Source organism: Leucopleurus acutus (genome assembly GCF_964270905.1).
Source record: "Leucopleurus acutus genome assembly, chromosome: 3".
Lineage (NCBI taxonomy): Eukaryota > Metazoa > Chordata > Mammalia > Artiodactyla > Delphinidae > Leucopleurus > Leucopleurus acutus.
In genome coordinates this window covers 13,431,196-13,457,726 of record NC_139145.1, presented here as the reverse complement: position 1 = coordinate 13,457,726, position 26,531 = coordinate 13,431,196, and the positions used below count along the sequence as shown (strand labels likewise).

The 26,531-nt window shown below is 49.9% G+C and overlaps 2 protein-coding genes across 4 annotated transcripts in view; both read left to right on the top strand.

Moving 5' to 3' along the window:
- The first annotated feature begins 354 nt into the window (after positions 1 to 354).
- On the top strand, positions 355 to 5,028 carry FAM32A (family with sequence similarity 32 member A). The gene is made up of 4 exons (XM_082835177.1): positions 355 to 459; positions 550 to 691; positions 4,402 to 4,455; positions 4,767 to 5,028. The coding sequence occupies exons 1-4, from the start codon at positions 386 to 388 to the stop codon at positions 4,833 to 4,835; spliced, it is 339 nt and encodes a 112-aa protein (XP_082691303.1). The 5' UTR covers positions 355 to 385; the 3' UTR covers positions 4,836 to 5,028.
- A 3,230-nt stretch (positions 5,029 to 8,258) lies between these two features.
- The window catches only part of AP1M1 (adaptor related protein complex 1 subunit mu 1), a 29,910-nt gene continuing 11,637 nt past the window's right edge, over positions 8,259 to 26,531 (top strand). The window contains exons 1-6 of one of the 3 annotated variants that reach the window (XM_082836688.1): positions 8,259 to 8,435; positions 14,054 to 14,210; positions 16,777 to 16,844; positions 18,555 to 18,685; positions 19,526 to 19,673; positions 20,608 to 20,643. In XM_082836688.1, coding sequence (XP_082692814.1) covers positions 8,394 to 8,435; positions 14,054 to 14,210; positions 16,777 to 16,844; positions 18,555 to 18,685; positions 19,526 to 19,673; positions 20,608 to 20,643 — 582 coding nt within the window. In that variant the 5' untranslated portion in view covers positions 8,259 to 8,393. Of the gene's footprint in view, positions 8,436 to 14,053; positions 14,211 to 16,776; positions 16,845 to 18,554; positions 18,686 to 19,525; positions 19,674 to 20,607; positions 20,644 to 26,531 lie in introns of those variants that run through there. The other 2 variants (XM_082836686.1, XM_082836687.1) reach the window with 2 other exon arrangements.

Sequence of the window (26,531 nt, the reverse complement as noted above, 5' to 3'; positions counted from 1 at the left end):
AGGCTTACAAAATTAGGTTATCTATTGAACCCTCAAATGGCAATAAAGGAGAACAGAACATTCAAATACGCGCAAAACACTCAATAAAACGTTGGGTTTTAGGAAACCGTTGCTTTGTCAAAAAGGCTTCCCAGATCTAGGTGCCCAAGGCGGTGGAAATTGGAAGTGGGCGCCAAAGCCGGAAGTGTGGCAGGAAACAGGTTGCAGAAGCTGGGGACGCGCTTGACTCTCCAAGTCCCGCCCTGAACCCGGAAGTGTGGCCCACGTCCAGATGCAACTACGCATGCGCAGAGCCTAGATCGGCCAATCAAAAGGAAGGAAGGGGGCGTTCGGGTGAAAATCGGGAAGTGTGGCCTTTTTACGTTCCGGACGTTAGCCGAGCGCCATGGAGGCCTACGAGCAGGTCCAGAAGGCGCCCCTGAAGCTGAAAGGCGTGGCAGAGCTCGGAGTGACTAAGCGGTGAGTCCCGAGAGGCTGTCCCTTTGAGCCTCTTCCTGAGACCCCGGAGCGTAGCCCTCTGACCCGCCGTTACCCCGTCTCCCCTCCCAGGAAGAAGAAAAAGAAGGACAAAGACAAGGCGAAACTGCTGGAAGCGATGGGAACAAGCAAAAAGAACGAGGAGGAGAAGCGGCGCGGCCTGGACAAGCGGACACCGGCCCAGGCGGCCTTCGAGAAGATGCAGGAGAAGCGGGTAAGGCGGGTGGGAAGCCTAGGGATGTCCCGCATCGATGGCCTGGGTCTCCTGGGGTGGATTCAGAGGCAGGACCCGGAGACCCGTAACCGGGGTCTACCCCAGAACGCTCCGGGGAGGGCAAGCGGTCAGTGAGGACCTTAATTCCGGGGAGAAGATGCTGCGTGAGTAAGAGAGTAAGAGTCCACGGTGGGGGAGCTCCAGGTATTCTGGCCGGATTGGACTGCAGAGGGGAGAGCTAGAGACCCGGCTTTGGATGCCAGCGCTGTCGCTCGTTTGACCCGTAACACTGGTCAGTGACTCACCTCTTGATGCCTCAGTTTCCACATATGTAGGGGTCAGGATCATGCTTTCTCCTAAGAGGGATGGGAACTTTGGATGAGGTAACGCGGGCAAATGGCACTCAGTCTGGCATAAAGTCAGTGCTCGATGGATATTAGCTGTTGACATTAAATGGGCATACTCACCGCTGTAGGTCACCACGAAGTGTTCCCATGACGACTTTGGCGGCTTCAGATACGTTGTATGTTCAGGCTCTGAAAAATGATTTCTCTTAATATTAAATACTTAATAAATTTGGGTGGCGAAGGGTAGGAGAGGTCAGCGTAGGATAGATACGTTCAGCCCATTATGTTTGGGGGGAATAATCAGTCTAGGTCAGTGGTTCTCAACTGGGGGCCATTTTGTCCCCCACCTCCACCCCCAAGAAGACATTTGGCAATGTTTAGAGACATTTTTGTCTGTTACAGCTTGGATGGGGCGGGGGTGGGCAGGGATGCTGCTCAACATCCTGAAGGGCTTGAGACAATGTCCCCCAGAGCAAAGATTGATCTGGCCCAACATATCAGTAGTGCCCAGGCTGAGAAACGCTAATGGTGGTCTTGGTGATTTGGTCCAGTAACGTCAGGAAAAAGTTAACTCGTTACTCCCAGGCCTAATTGAGTCATAGGAGAGAAAAAGGAGAGAGAGAGAGAGAGAGAGACTCACTGGCTTTGACACGACAGACCTGCGTCCCATTCTGTCTCTACCACTGTTGGTGGTGTAACTCTGGACAAGTTGGCTCACCTCCCACACCTTAATTTCTTCATCTGTAAAGTGGGACTCAAGTCCCAACCTCATAGGTGGTGAGGATTTAACAAGTGAAGGCACTCAAGTCCGTTCCTTAAGGTTATAGTCAGAGGCAGGGCTGGGATTTTACTGCTGGAGTTGGGGTGGAGAGGGGGAGAGGCTCATGCAACCATCAGAGTGACTAATAATGGCCCCTCAGAGTAGGGCAGCAATAGTGGAGGTGATGGAATGTATCGGGTTTGGGATAGGTTTTGAAGGAAGAACAGCCAGATTAGCTGATGGGCTGGGTGTGGGCTGGGAAAAAAGGAATCAAGGATGACCAAGATTTTTGGTGGGAGAAGCTGTGTGAATGAAGGTGCTGTTTTACTGAAACAGGAAGGACTGTAAGTAAAGCAGGTTTCTAAAGTGGGGGGATCAAGATCTTCATTTTAAAAGTTAAATTTGAGGTGCCTGTTAGAAACCCAAGTGGAGAATTCTCATGGACAGTTCGATACCTGAATCTGCAGTTTAGAGGAAAGGTCTGGGCCCAGATCAACATTGGGGAATTGCTCTGGGGACTGCATGAGATCCTTTGAGGAAGGATAGTGACAGAGGAGGTCTAGGATCTGACCCCTGGTGATCAGAGGGTGGCAGAAAAGAAATTGCAAAGGAGCACAGGACGGAGGGATACCAGGAGAGAGTGTGTCCTTAGGAGCCAAGTGGAGAAAGTGTTTCAAGAAGGAAGACGTGATCGACTGTGTCTCATGCTGGCAGGAGGTCTAGGTGGGTGAGCACTCAGAGCCCTTAGCTGGCATTTGGTATGAGAAGGAGGAAAGGCTGATTAGAGTGGATCCAAGTGGGGGCAGGGAAAGGCAGAGATGGAGACAAGGATTAGAAATTAATCTTGGGAGATTTGCTGTCAAAGGGAATGGAGAAATGGGCCTCTAGCTGGAGGGTAGAAGGTCAAGGTGAAGTTTTCGTTGTTGGCAATGAATACCAGAAATCCTCCTGAGGGTTTGGTTTGACCCAGCGGAGGGAGAGAGGGGGGCAGGAAGAGAGAGAGAGAAAGAGAGGGGAAGAGAGGGAGGTACATGAGATGGATGAGAGAGAAGGGAGCAGGTGTGGACAAAGCGAGGTACAGTTGGGAAATGCAGATTCCCTTGTGGAAGAGTGTTGGACTGAGCACAGAGGGCTTTATAGGCTGGACAGCTGGAAGGAAGGCTCCAGCCTGGTGGAAAGGATCAGAGCTTGGCATTTCCAGCCCCATCACCCACTGTGCACTCTGGTCCTCATTTTCTCTTGTCTGTGAAGTGGGGTTTACAACAGCACCCATGACGCCCTCTGAACTTGGTGCGTGGAGTGAGAAGAGGGAGGGCAGAGCCCCCCAAAGTGCCTGGCATTGGTGACAGCTGCTCAAGTCAGTGTGGCCTCTTGTGAGGAGACACGGGCCTCACGTGGGCTCACAGCAGCAGGAAGGGGCAGGGATGGACAAGGCAGATACTTCAGAGGGAGAGGGAGTGTCAGCCAGGTGGGAGCTGACTGGACATAGAGGGAGATGAAGAGGCAGCAAAGGAAAGAGGAGGGAAAGGGAGGGGCAGCCAGGGGGCAGTCTACAGTATATCTCATGCTTTTGTGGGTTGCCTGGGCTTAGCTGGCTGGTTCTTCTGCTGGCCTCCCTTGGAACCTGGTGCAGTCAGATGGCAGCTGGGGCTGGAGGCCCATCTGGGCTGGAAATCCAAGATGGCTTCACCATCACGTGTCTGGTACCTCATTGCTCCTCTATGGCCTCCCTCCCCACATGTCATCTCATTCTCCAGGTTCTTTCTTTGCAGCAAGGTCATCAGACTTCCCGAATGGTGGCTAGCTTCCAAGAACACAAGGCAAAACCTGCTAGGTCTCCTTACAGCTTCAGCCCAGCACTGGCACTGCATTCTGTTAAGTAAACCGTGTCACAGGACCAACCCAGAGTCAGTGCGACAGAGGACTGCACCAGGGCACCAGTACCAGGCAGCTCAGTTCATGGGGGGAGGGGGCACCAAAGTGAGTCGGCCACAGTCACCCAGCTAGTAAGTGTGGAGCCACGTGCGGCCCCAGGTCTGCGTGGCTCTGCATCCCATGCTCTCACCTCATACCAGGTATAATTGGTGTTAAGCATGAGGGTAGGTCGTGGTGGTACAGGGTGCGTGTTCCAGCATCATACTTGTCGAGGCCATCTGGGTCTTGTAACCCTCTTGGCTCTGTGTCCTGTCACTCAAGCACTTACTCTGTGTCAGGCTCTTTACCTTCCTCATTTATCATCCTTCTCAGACCCCTTCTGAGGCTTTCTTTTTCTGCAAACTGGGAATGCAGTCAGTTGCCCAAGGATGCAGGAAGCACATGTACAACTCCCAGCGGAGTCTCTCTCCTTAAGTCAGTGCTAAGACGTTTCCCACCACTCAGACCAAAGGGCAGCTGATGTGAGTTCCCACCGGGGTGTGTTATGGTCAGGCATCCCTGCTGGACCCACCCGAGTGGAGTTGAGGGAGGGGCGAGGTGTTCACCCTGAGACCTCCAGCCATTCTAAGTGTGAGAGCCAGGCTGGCTGGGGGCTCTCATCTTCCATCGTGTGCTGGCCTGGGCTGCATCAGGCATGTGACTCACCTCCATTTCTCTCCTCTCTTCAGCAAATGGAAAGGATCCTGAAGAAAGCATCCAAAACCCACAAGCAGAGAGTAGAGGTAAGTCATGTGCTGGTGGGGGAGACTGAGCCATGTAGGGACCAGGCTGGGCCCAGAGGCTAGGAGCCTGGTAGAGGAGCCATTGGAGTGTTGGTGGGGGTCGAGGGGGGGTGCTTTACCCAACCTCCCCAGGGTCATATAAGGGCAAGGCCAGGGTTCAGGCATCTATAATGCCTGGCAGGGTGGCTTTGAGAGGAAGGGGCTCACTGAGGAGAGACAGGATGTGGAGAAGTGGGAGTGGGCAGTGCTGCATATCCCTAGTGCCCTGCTTGGGTCTGTGCTGACATGGGCTTTCTCCTCGGCTTTTCCAGGACTTCAACAGACACCTGGACACACTCACGGAGCACTATGACATTCCCAAAGTCAGCTGGACAAAGTAGCCTCCCCTCCTGGGGTATGGAGTGGCATCAAGGAGAAGCAGAAGGCAAAGTTGGGGTTATATTTGGCGCCTTTGGTATTTTCTAGAAACATTCTTTTACACACATCCTTGCATCATCTGCTGAGACAGTGCTTTTCAAAGCTGTATGTCCTCATTCTGGAACTTGATTAAAATAAGACCATCCTTTTACTCTATTTTGATTTCTCAGTAGCACATAGAAGAGAAACATTTTTAGTTTGGAAAGTGTATCCAGAGATTAAGGTTATTTCTGTGTAAGTGCCATGGAAAAGTGGTTTTACCCCCGAGTTGTATCTGACTCTTTGACAGCCAGCCAGCTGGCTTTGCCTGGATGAAGCCGACTCCAGAGGACAAGGAGCTAATGCCAGCATGGCCTGCAGCATGTACACCCCTGTAGGGCCCTGCACAGGCTGCCCTTCAAGCTCCCTCTAGATTGGGGCTTATGCTCTCCCATCCAGGGGTTGGGGAAGCCACTTGCAGCTATGGTCTTCAGTCTGCACCCTCAGCCTTCTGGCCAGTGAGACAGCACAGCCTGGGAAACAGAACAACCACCTAAGGCAAGGATGGAACGTACACCTTGTCCCTTTCTAAACCTGTGGCCAGCCTGTAGCCTCTTCTCCCCATATCCCCATTCCAGACGTGTCTAGTGGGTGTTGCCGTGGCAGGCATTGCCAGTCAGGCACAGCATTCTCTGTGATGGAACCCAGGCACAACCTGCCATCTTACCTTCAACCCTGGGCTCCAAGCAGCCCCCCGTATTTGTTCGGAGTTGGCACATAACATGTTTGGCGTTACTGGCCTAAGGACACCTCGAGGGTGATGGGACCGAGGCAGACCCCCAGCACAGACAGACGTGAGTGTAGTCGAAAGGAAGGACTCAGGTTCCCGTGCTGGAGAGCCAGGATCTTTGAAGGCCTCTGTATACCCACCAGATAAGGATCAGATTGCATATGCTGTTGGGAAAAAAATGTGTTGACATAGATGCGGAGAGAATAAGAAAGGCAGAAAACAAAACCATGTGTTGGGTTTGGGACTGTCATATGTGAAATGCAGAATAAAACAAAAAAAAGTTATTAACTGTGAGTCTGAGTATCATAATTACAGGCTGACTACCACTAGAAACACTGCCTTTAGGATTATCACGCACAAAGAATGTGCGTACCACAAAACAACTATTCTCCCTCAATTTGGAGAAAATTAGATGACATGTGTTTCCACCTGGGGTTTGCAACCTACCTAAAAGAGGTGACATACTCTCTCCTTAGCATGGCTCCTTGCGGTGGATTCCCCCACTGACTGGTAGAAAGGCACTTTCAGGCCTTTGCCATCCATGAGTCAGCAGTTGGGGTCTGTGAGCATGATGCGGTGGCGCTGTGAAAAGCCTGCTTCAGTAGTGGGGAAGACAGCTACTCCAATTCTCCCTGCCCATCAGATCACTCCAAAACTGAGTGACTGAAAACAGTGGAATTTCTCTCTCACAGTTCTGTGTATTGACCATGCTCAGCTGGATGGTTCTGCTTCACAGAGGTGTAGTTTAGTTCATGTGTAAGTTACATTGACTTGCCTGGGGCCAGACCATCCTCCAGAATCTCCCTTTACATAACCTGTTCCATCGCCAACACAAGTCACTGCCAGACCCACTCTGGGAGGGAATTACACAGGGCACGAACACCAGAAGATGTGGTTTATTGAGGGCCATCACTTACAGTCTACCACAGTGGTTCTCAAAATCTGCATGTTAGGCTCTCCTGGGGAGCATTAAGAACTACTGATGCTGCCTGGGGTGGGGTTCCGTCATGAGGTTTTTCAGAGCTCCCCAGGTGACCCCAGCATGCAGCAAAGTTTGAAAGACTCTGGTCTAGCACAATCAGTATGGTCTTTTCTGAGATGTCACAGAGGTCAAATCTGACTTATACATTAACTGCCAAGAATGAAATTCAGATATGATTCAAATTCCTTCCTCCAGGTGGGATAGGGAGGGTGGGAGGGAGGGAGACGCAAGAGGGAAGAGATATGGGAACATATGTATATGTGTAACTGATTCACTTTGTTATAAAGCAGAAACTAACACACCATTGTAAAGCAATTATACCCCAATAAAGATGTTAAAAAAAATTCCTCCACATATGGAGAAAAGGAGGTTACAAGTAATTTATGTGTAAACAGTGTTTACTGTGACAGTACTCTTGGCACTTGGAAGTCTTTGTTTCCTCAAAAGACTTTTGTCCTCGTAGCCCCCCGATACTGTATTAAACATCTAAAATGCCCACAGCAAGCCTGAAAAGAAATCCTCCATAATGGAAAGGGTTGCCTCTCCTGGGTGGCTTTTCTTTTTGCCTTATGCTTTTTGGCATTTCCTCAGTTTTTCTTCAGTGAGATGTACAGTTTTGTAGTTAGAAAAAAGACATGTTTTTCTAAAACACTGCAATAAATTGGGCAAGGTATGAGGCTAGGCACGGTAGGATTTCTTGAGAGAGAGTTGATGTCAAAAAGCCTCAGTTGGCTGCTTTGTGGAAGAATTCTTCCAGCCCAGGATTCACTTGATAACCTTTAAAGATTCCAGTTTTCTTCTCTGGATTTTCTTGCACTTACATCTCTACCCCAAGTAGAGGATGTATAACCACAGAGTTGCAAAAACTATCTTTGAAAACCCCAAGTGGAGGTAGTAGAGAAGATAAAAGAAGAGAGAGGCAAGCAGCCTGGGTAAATGGTTCTGATACTGCAGGACTGGGCCCAGGGCACTGTGATGGTTCATTGGGACAGAATGCAGGCATTTCTCCAAAGGCCGAGTATTCATAAAAGCAAATGAGATATAATTCAATTAGATTAATTGGGGTCACAGTTTGCATTACCCACAGTGACCACTAACTACAGAAATAAATCACGTGCTTTTTGCCTAGGTTCAGTGGGGTGTGGCTTTCAGGAGATCATTTCAGGCAATAAACTGAAACACTTGTCCACTGACAAACGTTGACACTGACAGGTGACAGGAACTGACTGTTGCTACGGCTCAATTGCCAGAGAGTTTAACTTCTTTCCAAGTAACCACCACCTTACCCCTCCCTATAAAGGGTATCACAATTGGTGACTGTATATTTGTTTTCGACTTCCCCACCAGGCTATGAGTTCCATACGGCTGGGCCCCAGGTGGGTTCAACCACAAGGATCTCTTACCTAACTTGGCCCACAAAGTGGGGTTTTCAGCTGCAGGGGCTTCGCCCAGTCAGGCAGCTACAGTGCCCTGCCTCAGTCGGCCCGGCCCCGCCCCGCCCCGCCCCGCCCCTCTCGGCTTACTTCCGGGATGCTTGAGGGAGGAACGGGAAGTTAGGGCGCATTGGACTTACTGCGCCTGCGCACCCTGCGCCCTGCGCCGGCGCATTCTTGGCAGCTCGTTCCCGGCCGGACATAACGGTCCGCGCGAGGTTCCCCGGACCGGAAGTGGAAACGAACCGTCGCGGGGCGTACCCGGCCTGGCTCACCGCCTGGCAGTCCCCGCTGTCGCCGCCGCCCTCGGCCAGTGCCGAGGCTTTCCGCAGCCACCATGTCCGCCAGTGCCGTCTACGTGCTGGACCTGAAGGGCAAGGTACCGAGGGCGCCCCACCTTCCGCGTTGCCAGGCAACTGGCGGGGGCCTCGCCCCATGGGGACCCACCCTGTTGCTAGTTAACCGGCCAATGGGAGCCATCCTGGTCTTAGGCAAGGAAGCCGTTTGGCAGCACCTGAGGCCTCCACCCTGTTGCTAAGTATCCAGGAAGAGGTCTTAGGTCCGCCTTAGCCCTGCCTCGTTGCTAGATAACGCAGTGGGCTGCCGCCGTTGCCAGGTAACCGGCTGCAAGACCCTCATCCCCCACCCCTGTGGGCTGGCGGCCCAGGCCTCCGTGGGTGCCGGGGAGCGCGGGCCGCAGCCCGCTTGGAAGCCAGGCCTGGCGCCGAGGGGCTGCACGACCCTTGACCAGAGGTGGTGAGGCGTTGCGGGGACAGTGTGCCCTCGGGCCAGTCCCGCCCTCTGGGAGCGCAGCAGCTTATGTTTATTCAGCGATTTTTCTGTGCCAGTCCCTGTAGGGATTTCTTAACGTTCGCTGTGACATTGAGTTACAAGGGTCAGGTGAAGTGGGTGGTGGGAGTGCCATTTAACAGAGGGAGAAACTGAGGCACAGAGAGGCGATGCAGTCTGCCCAAGGTCACACCGGTCACAGAGAAGTGGCAGGTCTAGGAGTTGAACCCAGAATCAATTGTTCATTCAGCTGATATTTGAGGAGCACCTACTAAGTGCCAGGCAGGGTACTAAGCTTTGGGCTGCCTTTGGGGAGCAAAATCAGAAATCAGTCCCTGTCCTTCTGGAGCTCACAATCTGGTGGTAGAGGGACACTGATCTCAAAAAGCACAAATAAATATAAATTGCAGTGGTGGAGCAGTGATGATATAATAAGGAGAGTCAGCCTCTGCCGGGGGTCAGGAAGGGCTGCCCAGGGGGAGTGACAAACCCGGCTGAGACATGAAGGAGGAATTGGACATAACTAGGCCTTGGGTGCCTTTCCCAGGGGTTTTTGGGAAAGCTTCATAAAGGACGGATCTCAAAACTTTTCAGAAGTGACCTGCTGCCTTCCCCCAAGTCCCTCCCAGCTAGAAGCCAAGAGACCTCTTGCGTTGGGGAGTAACAAGAATAGGGCAGAACCAACAATATTAAACAAGCCCCACATCAGTGAGTGAGAGAAACACCGGTGTCGGGCCTAGGTGAAGTGGGCAGGAGTTAGCTCAGAAGCAGCAGGGAGTGAAGAGGTGAAGTGACTGTCCCTTGCTGTTCCATTCCCCACCCCCAGCACTTTCCCAGAGTCCCTTAAGTGGGTTGCCTGCCTTGGATGCCACCCAAAGTCAACAGCTAGTGAGACCCAGTACTAGGCTCCCTTCTTCAACCTTCTTGGAGGCAAAGAAAGACACAGGGCACACCAGGGGCTGGGAGGGTGCAGTGTTCCCCAAGTCTTTGTAGCACGTGTTCTTGTTTCCTCCCTGGCCACTGTGTCACCAGAGGTCCTACAGGCTGCCTACTCAGATCACTCATTTCTTCAGCAGACATTTCATGAGCACCTAGTAGGCACCAATTCCAGTGCGGACCATCGCTCTGTGACTGAGGAGTTAGGGCTGAGCTCAAAACCTGTCTCTGCTGCTCAGCTGCATGACCTAGGGCGAGTGTGTGAACTCGCTGAGCAGACGCACCAGGCAGGCTCAGCACCACCCATGGTCCACAGGCCATGTTAGTCCCCACGGACCTTGAGCTCTGGTAGGGGAGGTGCATGGAAGCTGACAGATCCAAGCAGACACATGGATCCAAATGGTCAGATCCCATTAGCCACAAGGACAAGGCCCCAGGTAATGCAGTTACCCAGCCTCAGTTTGGGCTGGCGGGAGAAGTGTTTACGAAAGGCTTCCTGGAGGAGGGAGATGCCAGAGCTGGGAAGGTGACCAGGTGGCAGTCAGGTGAACGAGGAGGTGTCACAGTGGGCCCGCTGGCGCTGGCAAGCCAAAAGTCCTGGGTAATGCTGGAGCCTGGAGGGTGATACCAAGAGGGCCGTGGGTGTTGAGGATGTCCAGATGGGAGAGCAGGACAGAGGGAACCACTTTGATCCCAAGAAGGAACAGCCACCATAGGAGACAATAGCCTGGAAGAAGTATGATTATACGTGCCTTTCAGGAAGCTCCTGAGGCAGCTGTGGGTTTGCCTCCCATCCTCAGTGACCATCACACCATTTATTATACCACTCCCCATGGATCTCATGTTTTGAAAGTTTGCCTTCTGCGCAGACTTCATTTAATAAAAAATAAGGTCAGGGAATTCACAACCACACATCTGCCTGCCAGCCAGAGCCTCTGATGACCGAGGAAACCAGCGGGGCCGCATTCAGCTGATAGAAAGCCCTCCATGGATATTTCTCTGCCCTTATCGTTCTTGCTTCTTTGCAGCTTCTGACACCACTACCACGCTCCTCCTCAGCAGGCTTCTGTTGGCCTCGAGGTTGCTGTGCTCTCTGTTTTCCCCGTTTCTCTCACTGACTGCTGCCCCTCATCTTCTGCCCTCCCCTTGGACGTCGGCTCCTCATGCTTGGGCCTGGCGTGCCTCCTGTACTGTTGCTCTCCTTGAGGCAGACTTTGATTTATGTCACTGTGCCAATGACTCTCAAATTTGTTCCAAAGTCCAGAGCACTTATCTGGAGATCCACAGGCCTCCAGGACACCTTGGAGGTCTCACGGCCACCGCAAACTTGGCATTTCCCCAGATGAGCTCCCTGCCACCTGCCAGCCCTGCTCTCTCTCCCCATCTCAGTGATTGACACCACTATCCATGCAGCTGCCCACATTGGAGACATGGGCATTATCCTGGCCTCCTTTTCCTCACTGCCATGTTCACTGCACAGACTTTACTGACTTTTACTGACTATACAGCTACTATGGGCCAGGCTCTGTTGTGGGTGCTGGGACACAGCCGTAAACGAGACAAAAGTGGTCACTGTTCTCAGGGAGTGTTAGACTCTGGTAGAAGCGACAGATGATAAATGAGGATATGAATATATAATGCAGTGGTGATGTGGGCAGTGAAGGTAAAGTGGGCTTGGGAGTGGAAAGGGGCAGGATATGATCTTAGCCAGGGTGAGCAGGGAAGACTTCTTGGAGGAGGTGCCATCTGAGCTCAGGTCTGAGAACCGAGAAGATCTAGGCCAGGGCATTCTGGGCAGAGGGAACTGCAAGTGCAAAGTCCCTGAAGCAGGAGCAAATGTAGATTGCTTAGAGAGAGCTAGGGTGCTGACCAGGATGGCTGGAATGGGGTGAGTCTGGGGAGCATGGATGGAGAGGCATTGGAGGGGCTGTGAAGACATGCCATGGGGATGGACTTGCAGTTTGTTCTGTATGAGGGGAGGCTGGGGTAGCAGCAGTTTAAACAAGAAGCAATCTGATCTGATTCTGTTTAAGAACGCCTGTCTCACTGTCTGCGAGAAAGGAATTGTGGGGTCAGGATCAGCAGCAAGGGTTGAGGATTGTCCCCTCGTTGCCTGCCTCCCTCCAATCTGTCCTGTCTCCTGCCTTTGTCCTGACCTGCAGCCTGAGCTCCGAGGCTGCCCCTACTCTACCTAACCAGTGCTCCTAGGTGTGCCCACATGGGCTGCACCCTTAACCCCATGGCTTTAGCCACACTGGTCCCTCTGCTTCTATCCTGCCTGTCCCCTCAGGCCTCAGTTTGAAGGTCATACCCTTGCAGAGTCTCTCATTTCCCCCTGACCAGCTGTCTCAGTGCAGGGACCCTGTTTGTCTTGGTCACCCCTGTGTCTCCAGGCCCAGCATGATGTATGGTAGACAGTATGAATGAGTGGACCTCTCTGCAGCCTTGGTGATGAAGGTGAGCAAAATAAATTGCTCCCTGCTCTTTCCTTTGAACACACTGGGGGCCCGGGGACTCTGTGCCCGTGGCATCCCCCAAAATTGGATACATGGGGTAGAAGGTGGGCTTGGGAAGCCCAGGAAAGCAATATTTATCAAGCAGAAGTGGCCCTGAAGGGAGTGAGAAGTGGGGTTAGAATCCTGGCTCACCTTTGTTCGCTGTGTGACCTCAGGCAGGTGGTGCCACCTCTCTGGACATCACTGTCCATCTCTTTAAAAATATCAGTCCTGCTTCATGGTGGGGGGAGTATATGAGGCAATATATACTCCTGGCAAAGAATATATGAGAGGGTATGTGGGAATCCCTGTGCCAGGGCCTGGTCCAGGTACCCACAAGCTCACCCACTGGGTGCTGAGTCTCTAAGAGGCCTTCTGAACAGCAGTGAGGGCACAGGGTCCCTTGCCCATAGGCCACAAAGGAGAAACTAGAAATGGAAGGTTCTCTCTCGCCTGCTCACTCGCCTGCGCTCTCTCTCTCTCTCTCTCTCTCTCTCTCTCTCTCTCTGGCTTGTAACAGTAAGACAATGTATCTTATGAAACTACAGGTTCTGAGGCAGGCGGCTCCCAGGCTGGTCAGCTCTGTGGTGTCATTCTCAGCATATTACTGAGTTATACTGCCGGCTGTCCTCATGGACACACAAGAGTGGCAGCAGCTCTAGGCGGCATCTCCAAATGGGGCCTTGCTCAGAATGGCATAGCTTCACACCTCCTTTTTCATTCCTTCAGGGAGGTGTAACTTCCATGTAACAGACTGTGTTTATTTAAAGCATATAGTTTGATGAGTTCAGTCATTATGTATACCCAGGAAACCATAAACACATATTCTATCACCCCCTAAAGCTTCTTCACACCCGTCTGTATCCAACCTGTCCCCAGGCAGCCACTGATGTGTTTTCTGTTACCATCTCCCAGGATTTATTTATTTCAGTGGAATCACATAGATATGTTCTTCATTGTCTGGTTTCTTTCACTCGGCTCAGTGATCCTGAGATTCTCTCATGCTGTTGCCAGTGTCAGTAGTCATTCCTTTTCATAGCTGAGGAGTGTTCCATGGGGTGGCTGGACAGTTTATGTCTCCATTCACCTGTTGAAGGACGTTGGCATTCTCGCCAGCCTGAGTCTATTTAAAATAAGCTGCTGTGAACATCCATGCATGCATCTTCATGTGGACGTATGGTTCCTTTCTCTTGGGTGAATACCTAAGAGAGTAATGGCTGGGTTATAAGCTGGATTAGAACTTTCTGAGAACCTGTCAAACTTTACCAAAGTGGTTGTCCCATTTTCCTTTCCTATCGGCAGTGATGTTTCACATCCAAACCCACAGGCCATGAGAGAGAGATGAGGAGAAGAGCTTCTCTTCAGGCCACAGGCAGGTTCTGGTAGATGTGAACACTTAGCAGTGTCCCTCTCCTGACACAGACAGAAGAGCAGGGCTCATTAGCACAGAAAGGCTCTGAGAAGATCTGCAGTGAGAGCCTATAGGACATTGTTTAACCTGGCATCTCCCGAGTGACGCGGTCCTGGACTCTTGCCCCATAGCCCCCCTCCACGCTCCCTCTGGGAAGATTCCCACTGGCCCCTGTGGAAGTTCACTTGGCGAAATGCTTTCCTTGAGGAATCCCCTGGGGGATGGAGATCAGATGGCCCTTTGATGGACAGGTGTGTTTGGGGTCCCTGGAGGGAAGGAAGCTGGTGCGTCTCACCCGCCACCCCAGCCATCCAGCTGGTGGAACTCAAGATGAAAGTGTCTTCCCTGTCTTCCACCTCCACCCAGGTGCTCATCTGCCGGAACTACCGCGGTGACGTGGACATGTCGGAGGTGGAGCACTTCATGCCCATCCTGATGGAGAAAGAGGAGGAGGGGATGCTGTCACCTATCCTGGCCCATGGGGGAGTCCGCTTCATGTGGATCAAGCACAACAACCTGTATCGTATCCCTTGGCTAGGGGGCTCCCAGGGGGCCCCGTGTGGACATGTGTGTGCATTCACACACATGTGCAACTGAGGGCTGCCGGTCCCTGACCCGGCTGACCCAGGGCTGGCTCAGGCCAGTGGGGCCCATGAGGCACAGCCCTGTCTTTCTGGAGCTCCCTGCTGCCCAAGGATGACCAGTGTGACAGAGGTCCAGGGAGCCAGGAAGGGTTCCCTGAGGAGGTGACATCCTGGAGGAGACCTGCAGGAAGGCCAGGTGTCTGCCAGCCACAGGAGTTGGCCGGCACGAGGAGCACTAGCCCAGGCGAAGTCTCATTCCGAAGCTGTAGTGGGGGGTGACTGGAGCCCTGGAGGGGGTTGCATGGTAGGAGCAGGGCCCAAGTGGTCAGCAGGGTGTGCACTGCAAGGCCTCATAGGAAATCACCTGAAGTGTGTTGGGAAGTCTTTGGAAGGTTTCAGGCAGAGGGGTGACACGGGCACGTTTGCATTTTCTGAAAGTCTCTGGCTGCTGAGTGGATGCCAGACTTCAGGGATCAGAAGTGGACATAGGGAGGGGTGGGGAGGCGGAGGTGGGCAGGGCGGTGGCCTGGATCATGAAGGGTGGTGGGATACAGAGGAGGGGAGAGATTCCTCCCAGCCCTGCCCGGATCTCAGAGCCCCCCGTGCTCAGGCTCATGTGGAGACCTGGCTGAGCCAGTTTCCATCCGTGAGGTCTGACCAGCCCCCCACGGCTTTGGTCAGGCACATTCTGGTATCCGCACTGCTGCAAGAAGGGCATGGCTTTGCAGCACACAGCCCTGTTCAGACCCAAGCTCCAGTAGCTATGCGACTGGAGGCAAGTCCTCACCTTCCCACAGTCCGGCGAGAGCAGGACTGTTAGGGTCCGTTGAGCTGGTGCAGATGCATCACCCCCAGCAGACGTGGGTTCTCTCCCCTTTCCCGTGTTCATGGAGACACACAGGACCTCGCTAGTGCAGGTGTGGTCCACGGGCCCAAGCATCCCCTGGGAGCCTTTTGGAAATGCAGAATCCCAGATGCCATGCAGCCTTGCTGGGTCAGAATCTGCATTGTAGCAAGGCCATCCCTAGTGATTTGTGTACATGTTACAGGGTGGGAGGTGTTGGCCTGGGACCTTCACCCAGTGCCCTGAGGTCTGGCTCCCTTCATCGTGCCTCTGTTTCTTCACCCCTCTCTGGAAGGCCTCAGGGGCAGCTCTGTAGAGTATGGTAGGTGGCCTGTGAGCCAAGAGTTGGCTATCTTGGAAGCTGCCCTGGGTCTGGGCAGTGGTTGCCCGGGTATGGAGAGGAGGGAGGGGCAGCTGTGTCAGCGCAGCAGGAGCCGTCAGACCAGTTTCCAGTTGGGCCCCAGTGTCTCACGCATGGGCAGCCAGGGAGGAGACATCGAGGGCTTGTCCCTCTGGGTGCCAGTGCCCAGCACACCCTGCCTGAGTTGCAGCCTGAGTTCCATCGTCAGGTGGCAGTTTCCAGCAAGGCCCAGCCATGAGGGTCAGAGGTGCCCTCTGCCCCTCCTTAGAGAGCACCTGGACGGCATGTTGCCCGGACTAGAGGTGGGAAGCCAGCACTCCTTTTACTGGCCCAGCTCCATGTCCTGGGGCCCTGCGCTGGGCCAGCTGAGGCAGGAAGTGAGGTAGAAGCAGTCCCTTTCTCCCTCCCAGAGCTCACAGCTTGGCACTGGAGTGGCACAGGCTTGTGAATGGCCAGGGCGCAGTGCACAGGAACTGGCCTCCCTGGGTGGCTTGAGGCCCTTTAAGGAAAGAGGAACAGGAAGTGCCCAGTATACACTGACCCTGCCCCCCCCCCCCCCCCCCCCGCCCATCAGAGGGAGTGTGCCAGACACTTTACATACATCACCTCAGTAAATCCACTTTCAGGCCCCCATCATACTAGTGAGGACATACCCCGCCCCCCCCGCCCCCCCCCACCGCCCATCAGAGGGAGTGTGCCAGACACTTTACATACATCACCTCAGTAAATCCACTTTCAGGCCCCCATCATACTAGTGAGAAAATGGAGGCTTCATTCAAAAGGTTTGCTTCAGGGGCAAAGGCTCAAAGAAAGGCTTGAGCTAGAATTGGCCCTGGCTGCTTCCGCCAGAGCCTGCCTGGGGAGCCCTGGACCTCAGGAGGGTCACGTAAGCGATGGGCTTTGGAGAAGGGCCGACTGTGCTCCTGCTTTCCGCTCCTGGATGACCCGCACTACCTCCTCCTGCCCCAGGCTGCTCATCCCACCTGAAGTGCCCTCTACCACACTGTGGGCTTCAGCCCTCAGCTCAGGCATCACCTCCTCAGGGCAACCCCCGCTACCCAGCAGCTGGGGTGGGTTCCCTGTGCCCCCTGCTGCCCCTCTGTCAGCTGAGCGCTCCCTGGGAGCCGGGACCTCCTCTGGCTGTAACTGCTGTGTCCCAGGCCCAGCTCAGACCAGGAGGTCTGTAACCCGCTGAGGGCCAAGTCATGGCTTGGGGTGGCTCCAAAACATGCAGTGAACTGGGGTCTGTGGGGTGGCAGCCCAGGCCTCTGACTGCTCCTTGACTGTAGCCGCCATGCAGTGGTCGCCACCTCTAAGAAGAACGCGTGCGTGTCACTGGTGTTCTCCTTCCTCTACAAGGTGGTGCAGGTGAGTTGAGCCACAGGGGAATCCGTCACCCTGGCACTGCAGTGTGCCTCACCATACCAGCCTCCCGAGGGCTGCAGCATCCCTAGGGAGTTTGGAGCTGGAACCCCAGAAGTGAGATGGGGGAGCTCCACGTGATCCGTGAGTGGGATTCTGTGGCCTTAGTTGCCCCTCTGCCTGGTGAAGAGAGGAAAGCGAACGGGAGGTGGGGCTCAGGCCAGGTGCGCCGTGACTCCAAGAGGGACAGGTATGCCCCCTAGCTGGCTGTGGAAGGGTGGAGGGTAACCAGATGAGTCAGAGATTAGGAAGGTGGGATAAGCAGGAGGAGGGCGGAGCCAAGTTCTGTTCGGAATCTTGTGGGGGCGGGGCCTAAACACAGAGGCCTGAGGCCCTACGTTGGAGAGAGGTGACACACAGCAGGCCCAGCTGACAGCTGGGGAGGCAGAGAGCAGCACATGCAAAGGCCCTGGCGGGGGAGTGCACGTGGTGCAGTCAGGGAACATCAGGTGGCCCAGTGTGCTCAGAACAGAGTGTGGGGCTGCTATCAGCAAGGTGACAGGGCTAGACCATAGGGGTGGGTGGGGTGGGCAGGGGCGGGATGTACAGGGCCTAGGGAGGAGTTCAGATTTCATTCCAAGTCTCACGAGAGATGGTGGAGGGCACTAAGCAGGAGACTGACAAGACCTGATTCGAGGTAAGACATCTCTGGCTGCTGAGTAGAAAAAGCACTTGAAGGCAGCTGGGAGGCCAGGCCGATTTCCAGGAGAGAGATGGAGGGGCGCGGCCAAAGTGGGGGCTGTGGGGTTGAAGAAAGCGGGCGGTGGGCCCAGGAGGCCTGGGGTGGGCCCAGGAAAGCTTTCATCCCTCAGATGGTGCCCTGTGCAGCCCAGATCAAGAGCCATCTACGCCAGACACTGGGGAACAGGCTGGTGTGGGCAGTGAGGACATGGGGGCAGGAGAGCAGCATGTCCCCCGGGGAGGCCCCAGGTGCAGGCTGAGGAGTAGGCCTGCATTCCAGAGCTGTTGCAGGCCGGGCTGCGCTGCCTGTGATTTCAGAGGAGAGGCCCAGCGGTTGCAGTCCTGGGGTGTGGAGACGGGGAAGCGGGAAGGAGGAAGGTTCTCCTCCCTGAAGTGTTTGTACTCATGAAAGAGCTTCGACCAAGCTCCTCTTCCCTTTGTCTCCTTTGGCATCCCTGCTTTGATTCTCTTAATTTTCTGTTGAAATGGGGCAGATTCGTCTGCAGGCACAGCTGTACAGACTGGAGTTCAGGGAGGCCAGAGGAGGCTGGAAGAGCCACTTGTCCCCTCTGCAGTGGTTCTTATCCCTCACCTGAGTCACTCCTGGCTCAGAGGCAAAGGGTGATAGTTACAATCAGGATTAAAGAGAAGATGGGAAGGGGCCCCAGGCCTGGGAGTGTCTGTCAGGGAGGGGAGGAGAGTGGGCCCGCAGGGGTGGGGCTTCTGACCAGGCCTGACGCCTGTACTCCCCCAGCCTGGTTCCTGCCTCATAGGCGGCCACTGCTGTCCTCCTGCGCACATTCCCTGAGCCCAAGGCCTCGTCCATAGCACTCTGGGAAACGGGCAAACGCAGCTCGTGGACAAAAGGGCTGTTAGCAGGGGCTTCAGGGCACGAAGGGCAAATGAACTCGTGCAAGCGTTCATCCCCTCCTCGTCCTTCCTCTCCAACGATCTGCCCCCCACGCAACACCACAGGTATTTTCGGAATATTTCAAGGAGCTGGAAGAGGAGAGTATCCGTGACAACTTCGTCATCATCTACGAGCTGTTGGATGAGCTCATGGACTTCGGCTACCCCCAGACCACAGACAGCAAGATCCTGCAGGAGTGAGTGGGTGGGATGGGGCCCGGGGATGGGGGGCAGGGGTCAGGCCCCTCCTGGGTGACGTCACAACATTGATGTCGTCAGCAGGTTTGGAGGTGGAGGAAGCAAACGTATGTTCATGTTGTTGGTCCCCCTGCCCTGTCTCCAGCCGCACCAGAAGTTTACTAAGTCACTGGGACAGTTGTGGGTCCTTTTCCCACGCAGCATCCGTGCGTAGCATGAGCATTTTTCCTGTTGTGAGGTCTTCATTTCCATCCACAGAAGTGTGCTAAATGGCTTGTTATTAGGGAGTCACCTGCCTTTGTTTTTATTGTCATAAATGAAGCTATGATGAAAAATCTCCCTCCTTTGGAATCCTGCCCATCAAGTAACAGTCACCGTGGATTAAGCACTTCCTGTGAACCAGGCCCTGTGCAAGCACTTTTTTCACTCCATTCACAATCAGGGGTGCTGTCTTCCCATTTTACAGGGGAGCAGAGGGACACTCAGAGAAGCCACATGAACTTCAGCACATCTCACATCTGTTGTTCCCCAAGTGGAATCAGGGTCACCAGGTTACACCCCTAGGAGATTGGTCCCTTCTGCACCCCCAGCAGGGGAGCACTTCATGCCCACTTCTTGTTTTCCTCACCAACGCTGTCTCCTTGGCTCCCTAAAAGTGACCACTCTGCGCTCGCTGTAACTGAAGAGTTTGTTGGAGGCTTTGGAAATCGTAAGATATTCTTGTGTTAAACAGCCTCAGGTGAAACCAGAGCCTGCCTTTCCTGGCGCCTGCTACAGGGAGGGGCTGTTTTGAAGAATGTCTGTGCCTGAGCTGCTTAACTGTGAGCCCGGGCCCACAGGTACATAACTCAGGAAGGCCACAAGTTGGAAACAGGGGCCCCACGGCCCCCAGCCACCGTCACCAACGCAGTGTCCTGGCGCTCTGAGGGCATCAAGTACCGGAAGAACGAGGTGTTCTTGGACGTCATTGAGTCCGTCAATCTCCTGGTAGGCTTCCTTTTCTTTTTTTAAAATTTTATCTTCTCCATGATTGGAAATAAAAGCAGCTCTACTTTTAAAACTAGCAAGGCCCTGAGAAACAGGTAGTTTCTGTGTGATAGCAGATCAGCGGGATTCAGGTTGGGCTGCTCATTGCAATGTGAGCTTGTTTTATCTTCATTAGTTTCTGTTCTTATTTAGAGTGAATGCATGCACATCATTAAAAAAAAAAAGCAGTGTATAGACTTTGAAAGTGAAGGGCTTTGTTATCAGAAAGGCCACATCGCTTAAGGATTCATTGTCATCCTTTGGGACCTCGTGCTGTAGATATACAGACATACATTGTTTTTCTGTGAAACTGAGAACATAAGATGTAGTTCTCCTGTGACTTGTTTTTGGGGTTTTTTGGTTTTTGGTTTTTACTGTTTTGTGTATGTTTGTTTGTTTTTTAATTTTATTTTTTAAGTGACTATTTGGTAATTGACCATATTTTCTATGAATTTTAGCACATGTACAGATTTGTGTACCCATTATCATAACCAGGAATCAGAACAGCTCCATCACCTCAGAAACCTCCCTGGATGCTGCCTCTTGGTAGTCACACCCTCCTGCCTGTTCCCAACCCCTGGCAACTGCTGATCTGGTCTTCATCACTATAGTTCTGTCTTTTTGAGATTGTTGTATGAGTGGAATCATACAGTGTGTGTCACTTTGAATCTAGCTTCTTTCAGTATAACGCCTTTGAGATTCATCCAAGTTGCTCTGTTATCAAAAGTTTATTTCTTCTTATATTTGTTTATTTTATATGTTGAACTACAGTATGTTTATCCATTCACCCATCAAAGGACATCTGGGTTGTTTCCAACGTTTGGCAGTTGTTAAGAGTTGCTATAAACATTTCATGTATAGGTTTATGTGTGGACAGAAGTTTCCATCTCTCTACGGCAGATACCCTGCAGTGGGATTGCTGGGTCATATGGTAAGTGTATGTTTAACTGTGTAAGAAACTGCCAAACTGTTTTCCAGAGTGGCTGTTAACATTTTTGCATTTTCACCAGTAGCAGATGAGAGTTCCGGTTGCTCCACATCCTTGATCAACATTTTTATTTCTGTCATCCTAATAGGTGTCTCATCATGGCTTTACTGTGCATTTCCCTAATGGTTAATGATGTTGAGCATCTTTCTATGTGCTTCTTTGGCATCATTATGCTCTTTGGAGAAGTGTCTCTTCATATCTTCTGATCATTTTTGAGTTGTTTGTTTTCTGATTGTTGAGTTTTGAAAGTTCTTTATATATTCTGGATAAAGTCTTCTGTCACATATGTGATTTGCAAATATTTTCTCCTAGTCTGTCACTTTTCTTTTCATTCTATTGGCATTGTCTTTCACGGAGCAAAAGTTTTTAATTTTGAGAAAGTCCAAATGTCAGTTTTTTAAATTGATTAAGCTTTTGGTGCCATGTCTGAGAACTCATTGTCAAACCCAAGGTCACATAGATTTTCTCCTAAATTTTCTTCTAAAAGTTTTATAGTTTTACATTTAGGTCTATGATATTTTTGACTTAAATTTTATTTGAGGTGTGAGGCATATATCCATTTTTTTGCATATTGAACATTTTTTTCATTTGTTGTAAAATCATTTTGGAAAATATTATCCTTTTTCCATTGAATTGCTTTTGCATTTTTGTCAAAGAACAATTGGCCATATTGTGCAACTCTATTTCTGGACTCTGTTCTTTTCCATCGATCTGTATATCTGTTCCTTCACCAATAACCACACTGTCTTGATAACTGTAACTTTATAGTAAGTCTGAAAATCAGATAATGTGACTCTCACAACATTCTTCTTTTTCAAAATTGTTCAGCTCTTTAGTTCCTTTGTGTAGAGTTTTAGAATCAGCTTGTCTGGGATTTTGATTGGTGTTGTGTTAAATAACTCTATTAATCAATTTGGGGAGATGTGATATCTTTAGTATATTAAGTCTCACAATCCATGAGTGCAGTATGTCTCTCTATGTATATTTAGGTCATCTTTGATTTCTTTCATCAGCATTTTCTAGTTTTTACCATGTACAAATTTTTTGTTAGATTTATACCTAAGTATTTCATTTTTTGGAAGCCATGGTAAATTGCTTATTTCTAATTTTATTTGGTAGAATTCACCTGCAAAACTATCTGAGCCTGGAGATTTATTTTTCAGTACGAATTTCAATTATTTAATGGTTATAGGATTATTTGGATTTTCTGTTTCATCTTGAGTGAGTTTTGGTAGTTTGCTGTTTTTAAGAAATTGATCTATTTCGTCTAAGTCACTGAGTTTCTATGCACAGTGTTGTTTACAGTATTCCCTTATTACCTTTTTCATGTGTACAGGGTCTGTACTGATACACTCTCTTTCATTTCCGATATTGGTAATTTATGTTCTTTCTTTTCTCTTTGTCAATCTTATGAGAGGTTTATCTGTTTTATTGATTTTCACAAAGAATCAACTTTTGATTTCATTGATTCCTCTATTATTTTTCTGTTTTCAGTCACAGTGGTCTCTGCTCTTATCTCTAATATTTTCTTCCTCATGATTTTGGCTTGTTTTGCTCTTCTTTTTCTAGTTTCTTAAAGTGGAAACTAAAGATGCTAATTTGAAACTTTATTCTTTTCTAATATAAACATTTAATGCTATAAATTTCTCTCTAAGCACTACTTTAGCTGTATCCTACACTGATATGTTGGATTTTCATTTTTGTTCAAAATATTTTCAAATTTCCCTTGAGACTTTCTTTTTGACCCATGGCTTATTTAATAAAAGTGTTGTTTAATTTCTAAATGTTTGCAGGTTTTTCTGTTATCTCATTGTCATTGATTTTTTAAAAGATTTATTATTTATTTATATATATATATATTTTATTATTTATTTTTGGCTGCATCAGGTCTTAGTTGCAGCATGTGGGATCTTCATTGTGGCGCACGGGCTTCTCTCTACTGTGGCATGCAGGTTTTCTCTTCTCTAGTTGTGGCGCCCAGGCTCCAGGGTGCATGGGCTCTGTAGTTGTGGTGCACAAGTTCCAGAGCACGTGAGCTCTGTAGTTTGAGGCACACAGGCTCTCTAGTTGAGGCGCACAAGCTCAGTAGTTGTGGCACGTGGGCTTATTTGCCCTGTGGCACGTGGGATCTTAGTTCCCTGACTAGGGATCAAACCCATGTCCCCGGCACTGTAAGGAGGATTCTTTACCACTGGACCACCAGGGAAGTCCCTGTCATTGATTTTTAATTTAATTCTATTATTGTCTGAGAATATAGTTTATATACTGTCAATTGTTTAAAGTTTGTTAAGGTCTGTTTTAATGATCCAGAATATGATCTATCTTGGTGAATGTTCCATGTACCCTTGAAAAAAATGTATATTCTGCTCTTGTTGGAGAGAGTGTTCTGTAAATACCAATTAAATCCAGTTGGTTAATGGCATTGCTCAATTCTTTTAGCAATTCTTGCTAATTTTCTGTCTACTGGTTCTACCTGTTACTGAGGAGCATTAAAATCTCCAGCTATAATTGTGAATTTGTCTGTGTCTTTGCTTCACATATTTTGAAGTTCTGTTATTAGGTGCAAATGGATTTAGGATTCTTCTGTTTTCTTGGTGAACTGACCCCTTTATCATTATATAATGTCCCTCTTTATTCCTGATAATTTTTTTGCTCTGAGGTCTGTTTTGCTATTAATATTGTCACTCCAGAATTCTTTTGATTAGTGTTTACATGGTATATGTCTTTCTACCCTTTTACTCCTTTTTTTTTAATCCTTTTACTTTTAACTTACCTGTGCCATATATCTTGTAGAAAACATATAATTGAGTTATTTTTTAAATCCATTCTGACAGTCTCTGTCTTTTATATATTTAGAGCATTTATACTTACTGTAACTGTTAATTTGCTTGGATTAAAATATACCACTTTATTACTTGCCTTCTGTTTTTCATTCCTTTGTTTCCTTTTCCTATCTTTCTATGATCTTTTTGAACATTTGTAGTGTTCCATTTTGTTTCTTCACTCTATCTTTTTTTTCTTCGTATAGTTATTTTAGTGGTTGCTATAAAATACTCTACTTAGAGTTAATATTTTACAGCTTCAATTGGAATTTAGAAACTTTATTGCCCCATTATAGAGTTGTCCTGTATATTCATCTATATACATTGAAAACCATATCAGACAGTGTTAAAAGTTTTGCTTTTCGATTGTCAAACATACTTTAAAGAACTCAAGAGGAGAAAAAGAAGACTCTCGACCATATTTACCCAGATATTTACTATTTCTGTTGCTCTCCCCTCATTTCCAATTTTCCAGGTTTCCTTCTGGTACAATTTCAGTTCCATCTAAAAAGATTCTTTTAGCAATTCTTTCAAAACAGGCCTACTGGCTACAGATTCCCTTCGTTTTCCTTCATCTGAGAATGTCTTTATTTCATCTTCATTCCAAAAGGATATTGTCACTGGATATCAAATTCTGGGTTAACAGTTCTCTTTTAGTACCTTAAAAATGTTGTGTCACTTCTTTCCGGACTCCGTGGTTTCTGATGAAAATCCACAGTCACTCGAATCGGTATTCCCCTGTAGTTAATGTGTTGTTTTTCTCTGGCTGTTTTCCACATTTTTTCTTTGTCTTTAGTTTTCAGCAGATAGCTTATGATGTGTCTAGGTATGGATATCTTTGGATTCCTACTGTTTGGGCCTTGTTCAGCTTCTTGGATCTGTAGATTTATGTATTTTACCAAACTCGGGATGTTTTCATCCATTATTTCTTAAAATATGTTTTCACCATTTCACTCTTTCTCGTTTCCGTCTGGACTCTAGTGACATAAATGTTAGACCTTTTGTTATTGTCCCAAGGGTCTCTGAGGCTCTGTCCATTCTATTCCATCTTTTTTTTCTCTCTATTGTTTAGATTGGATAAGTCCTATTGATCTGCTTTCAAGTTCACTGACGGTTTCCTATGTTATCTCCATTCTGCTATTAAGCCCATTCAGTGATTTTTTTGTTATTGTATTTTTCGGTTCTAAAATTTCCATTTGATTCTTCTTCTTATAGTCTTGTTTCTTTCCCAAGACTTTCTAGTTTGACATTTGTTGCAAGAGTGTTTGCAGTTTTTATCCTAGCTATTTAATGTCTTTGTCAGATAATCCCAATATCCATATCATCGTTGGTGTCTGTTGATTGTATTTTCCATGTGAGCTGAAATTTTCGTGGTTCTTTGTATGCTGAGTAATTTTAGATTATATCCTGGGGTAAGATTTTAGGTCTTATTTAAATTATACAGAAAATGTTGATTTTGTTTGTTTGTTTGTTTTAGCTGACAATTGTCCTGGTTAGGTTCAGGCCACAAGTTTCAACCCCCAATCTATGGGCCATGAGAATCAGTTCAGTTTTCAAAGCCTTTGTGCCCTTTGCTATTTAAATCTATGCCAAATATGCACTGCCCAGTGGTCCGTCAGGGACTGGGGACAGTTTGGTTCTTGATGTCTTTGGCGTGCTAATTAGGATCATATCCATGCATGCCTGGTTCTAGAGAGATCTGGAGACATAAACAGCTTCATGAGGTTGCTTACCTGAACCTTTCACTCTCTGCTCTCTACCTGGTGCTTTCTGGCTGGGGGCTTCCCTTTTTGGTTCTGTGGCCAAAAACTCAGGGCTCTAGATCCCTACTCTAGCGCTTGTCTGCACTTGGGCTGAAATCCTGGGTTTGCCCCACCCTCTCGGAAAGGCAGCTGAATTGCCTAGGGCCTGGGACGTGAGAAAACAGAGAAAAGGGGGTAAATGAGGGATTTCCATACTCCTTCTGAGCGGCAGGAGTTCCCCTTCTGGCCCTGGAGCTAGAGCCAGAGGCTTCCACAAGCTCTGACTGCACGGTACTTCTTGGTTCCACTTTCAGGTTTCTGCTGCACTTTCACATGGGTAGGGGGGTAGGGAGGACTGCTCATTCAGTCGGCTCCTCCCAGATCCACCTTTTCAGTCTTCCAGTAGTTGCCCATGCATCCTGCCCAGGTTTTATAGCTGTAGTCAGTGGTAGAGAAAGGGTGATGCAGGCCAGTCCCATGTCACCTGCAGCCTGCCTGTCACCTCTCGGGAGAGGGCCTCACTCCCATTACTTGGGCAGACAGGGATTGGCTGGGCCAGTCCAGTCATGTGGGCCACTTAGGTGTGCCCATTTCTGACTGTTACAGCCAGTGCAGAAATGAGCATGATTGCTCATCCTCAGATGTGTGTTTGGGCATCTCCCTTATCTGGGCAGGATTTCTGGAGGGCCGAGTTCCCAGACATGCAATTGCTAAGTAACAGTGCTTTCCAAAAAGATTCTCCCAGTGGACTGAATATAAACGTATTTGCTCTCTTACTTACTAAGCCATGAGGCAAGACAGTGGCCTCACTCACTGCGTTCCCCTCCTGCCTGAGGACCTTCGTCTGAATTGTTTACTGAGCCCAGAACATGGCTGTAGGGTGTCCTAAGGTGGAGAAGCAATCCCAGGGAGCAGCTTATAAACAACTGCCTGGGAAAGTGCTGGGAGTTCAGGGGTGTCCCAGCCGCAGTGTGTCCCTACACATGGCACTGCCCAAGGACCCCTGTTCTTCCATACGAGGGGCAGCAAGAGGCAGGTATGGACATCCCAGTCATGTTGGAACACACCTTCCTAAGTCTGATTGCAGAACTGGCGGCCTTCAGAGTCAACATTGGCCTCCAGGTTCTGAAAATCTTGTTGTACTAGTATAATTAGGCAGCCGATCCCCCGGCAAACATCTCCTCCATGCCCACCCTGGGGAAGGCACCAGCTTTGGGCTGCCAGTCACGCCTCAGCACCTTCCTGGTTGCTGCCCAGGTGACCAGGA

Excerpts from the sequence above, each read along its gene's own strand:
- FAM32A (XM_082835177.1), top strand. The coding sequence starts at position 386 with ATGGAGGCCTACGAGCAGGTCCAGAAGGCGCCCCTGAAGCTGAAAGGC. Across the intron at positions 460-549 it reads GAGCTCGGAGTGACTAAGCG|GAAGAAGAAAAAGAAGGACA; the intron begins GTGAGTCCCGAG and ends CTCCCCTCCCAG. Across the intron at positions 4,456-4,766 it reads CCCACAAGCAGAGAGTAGAG|GACTTCAACAGACACCTGGA; the intron begins GTAAGTCATGTG and ends CGGCTTTTCCAG.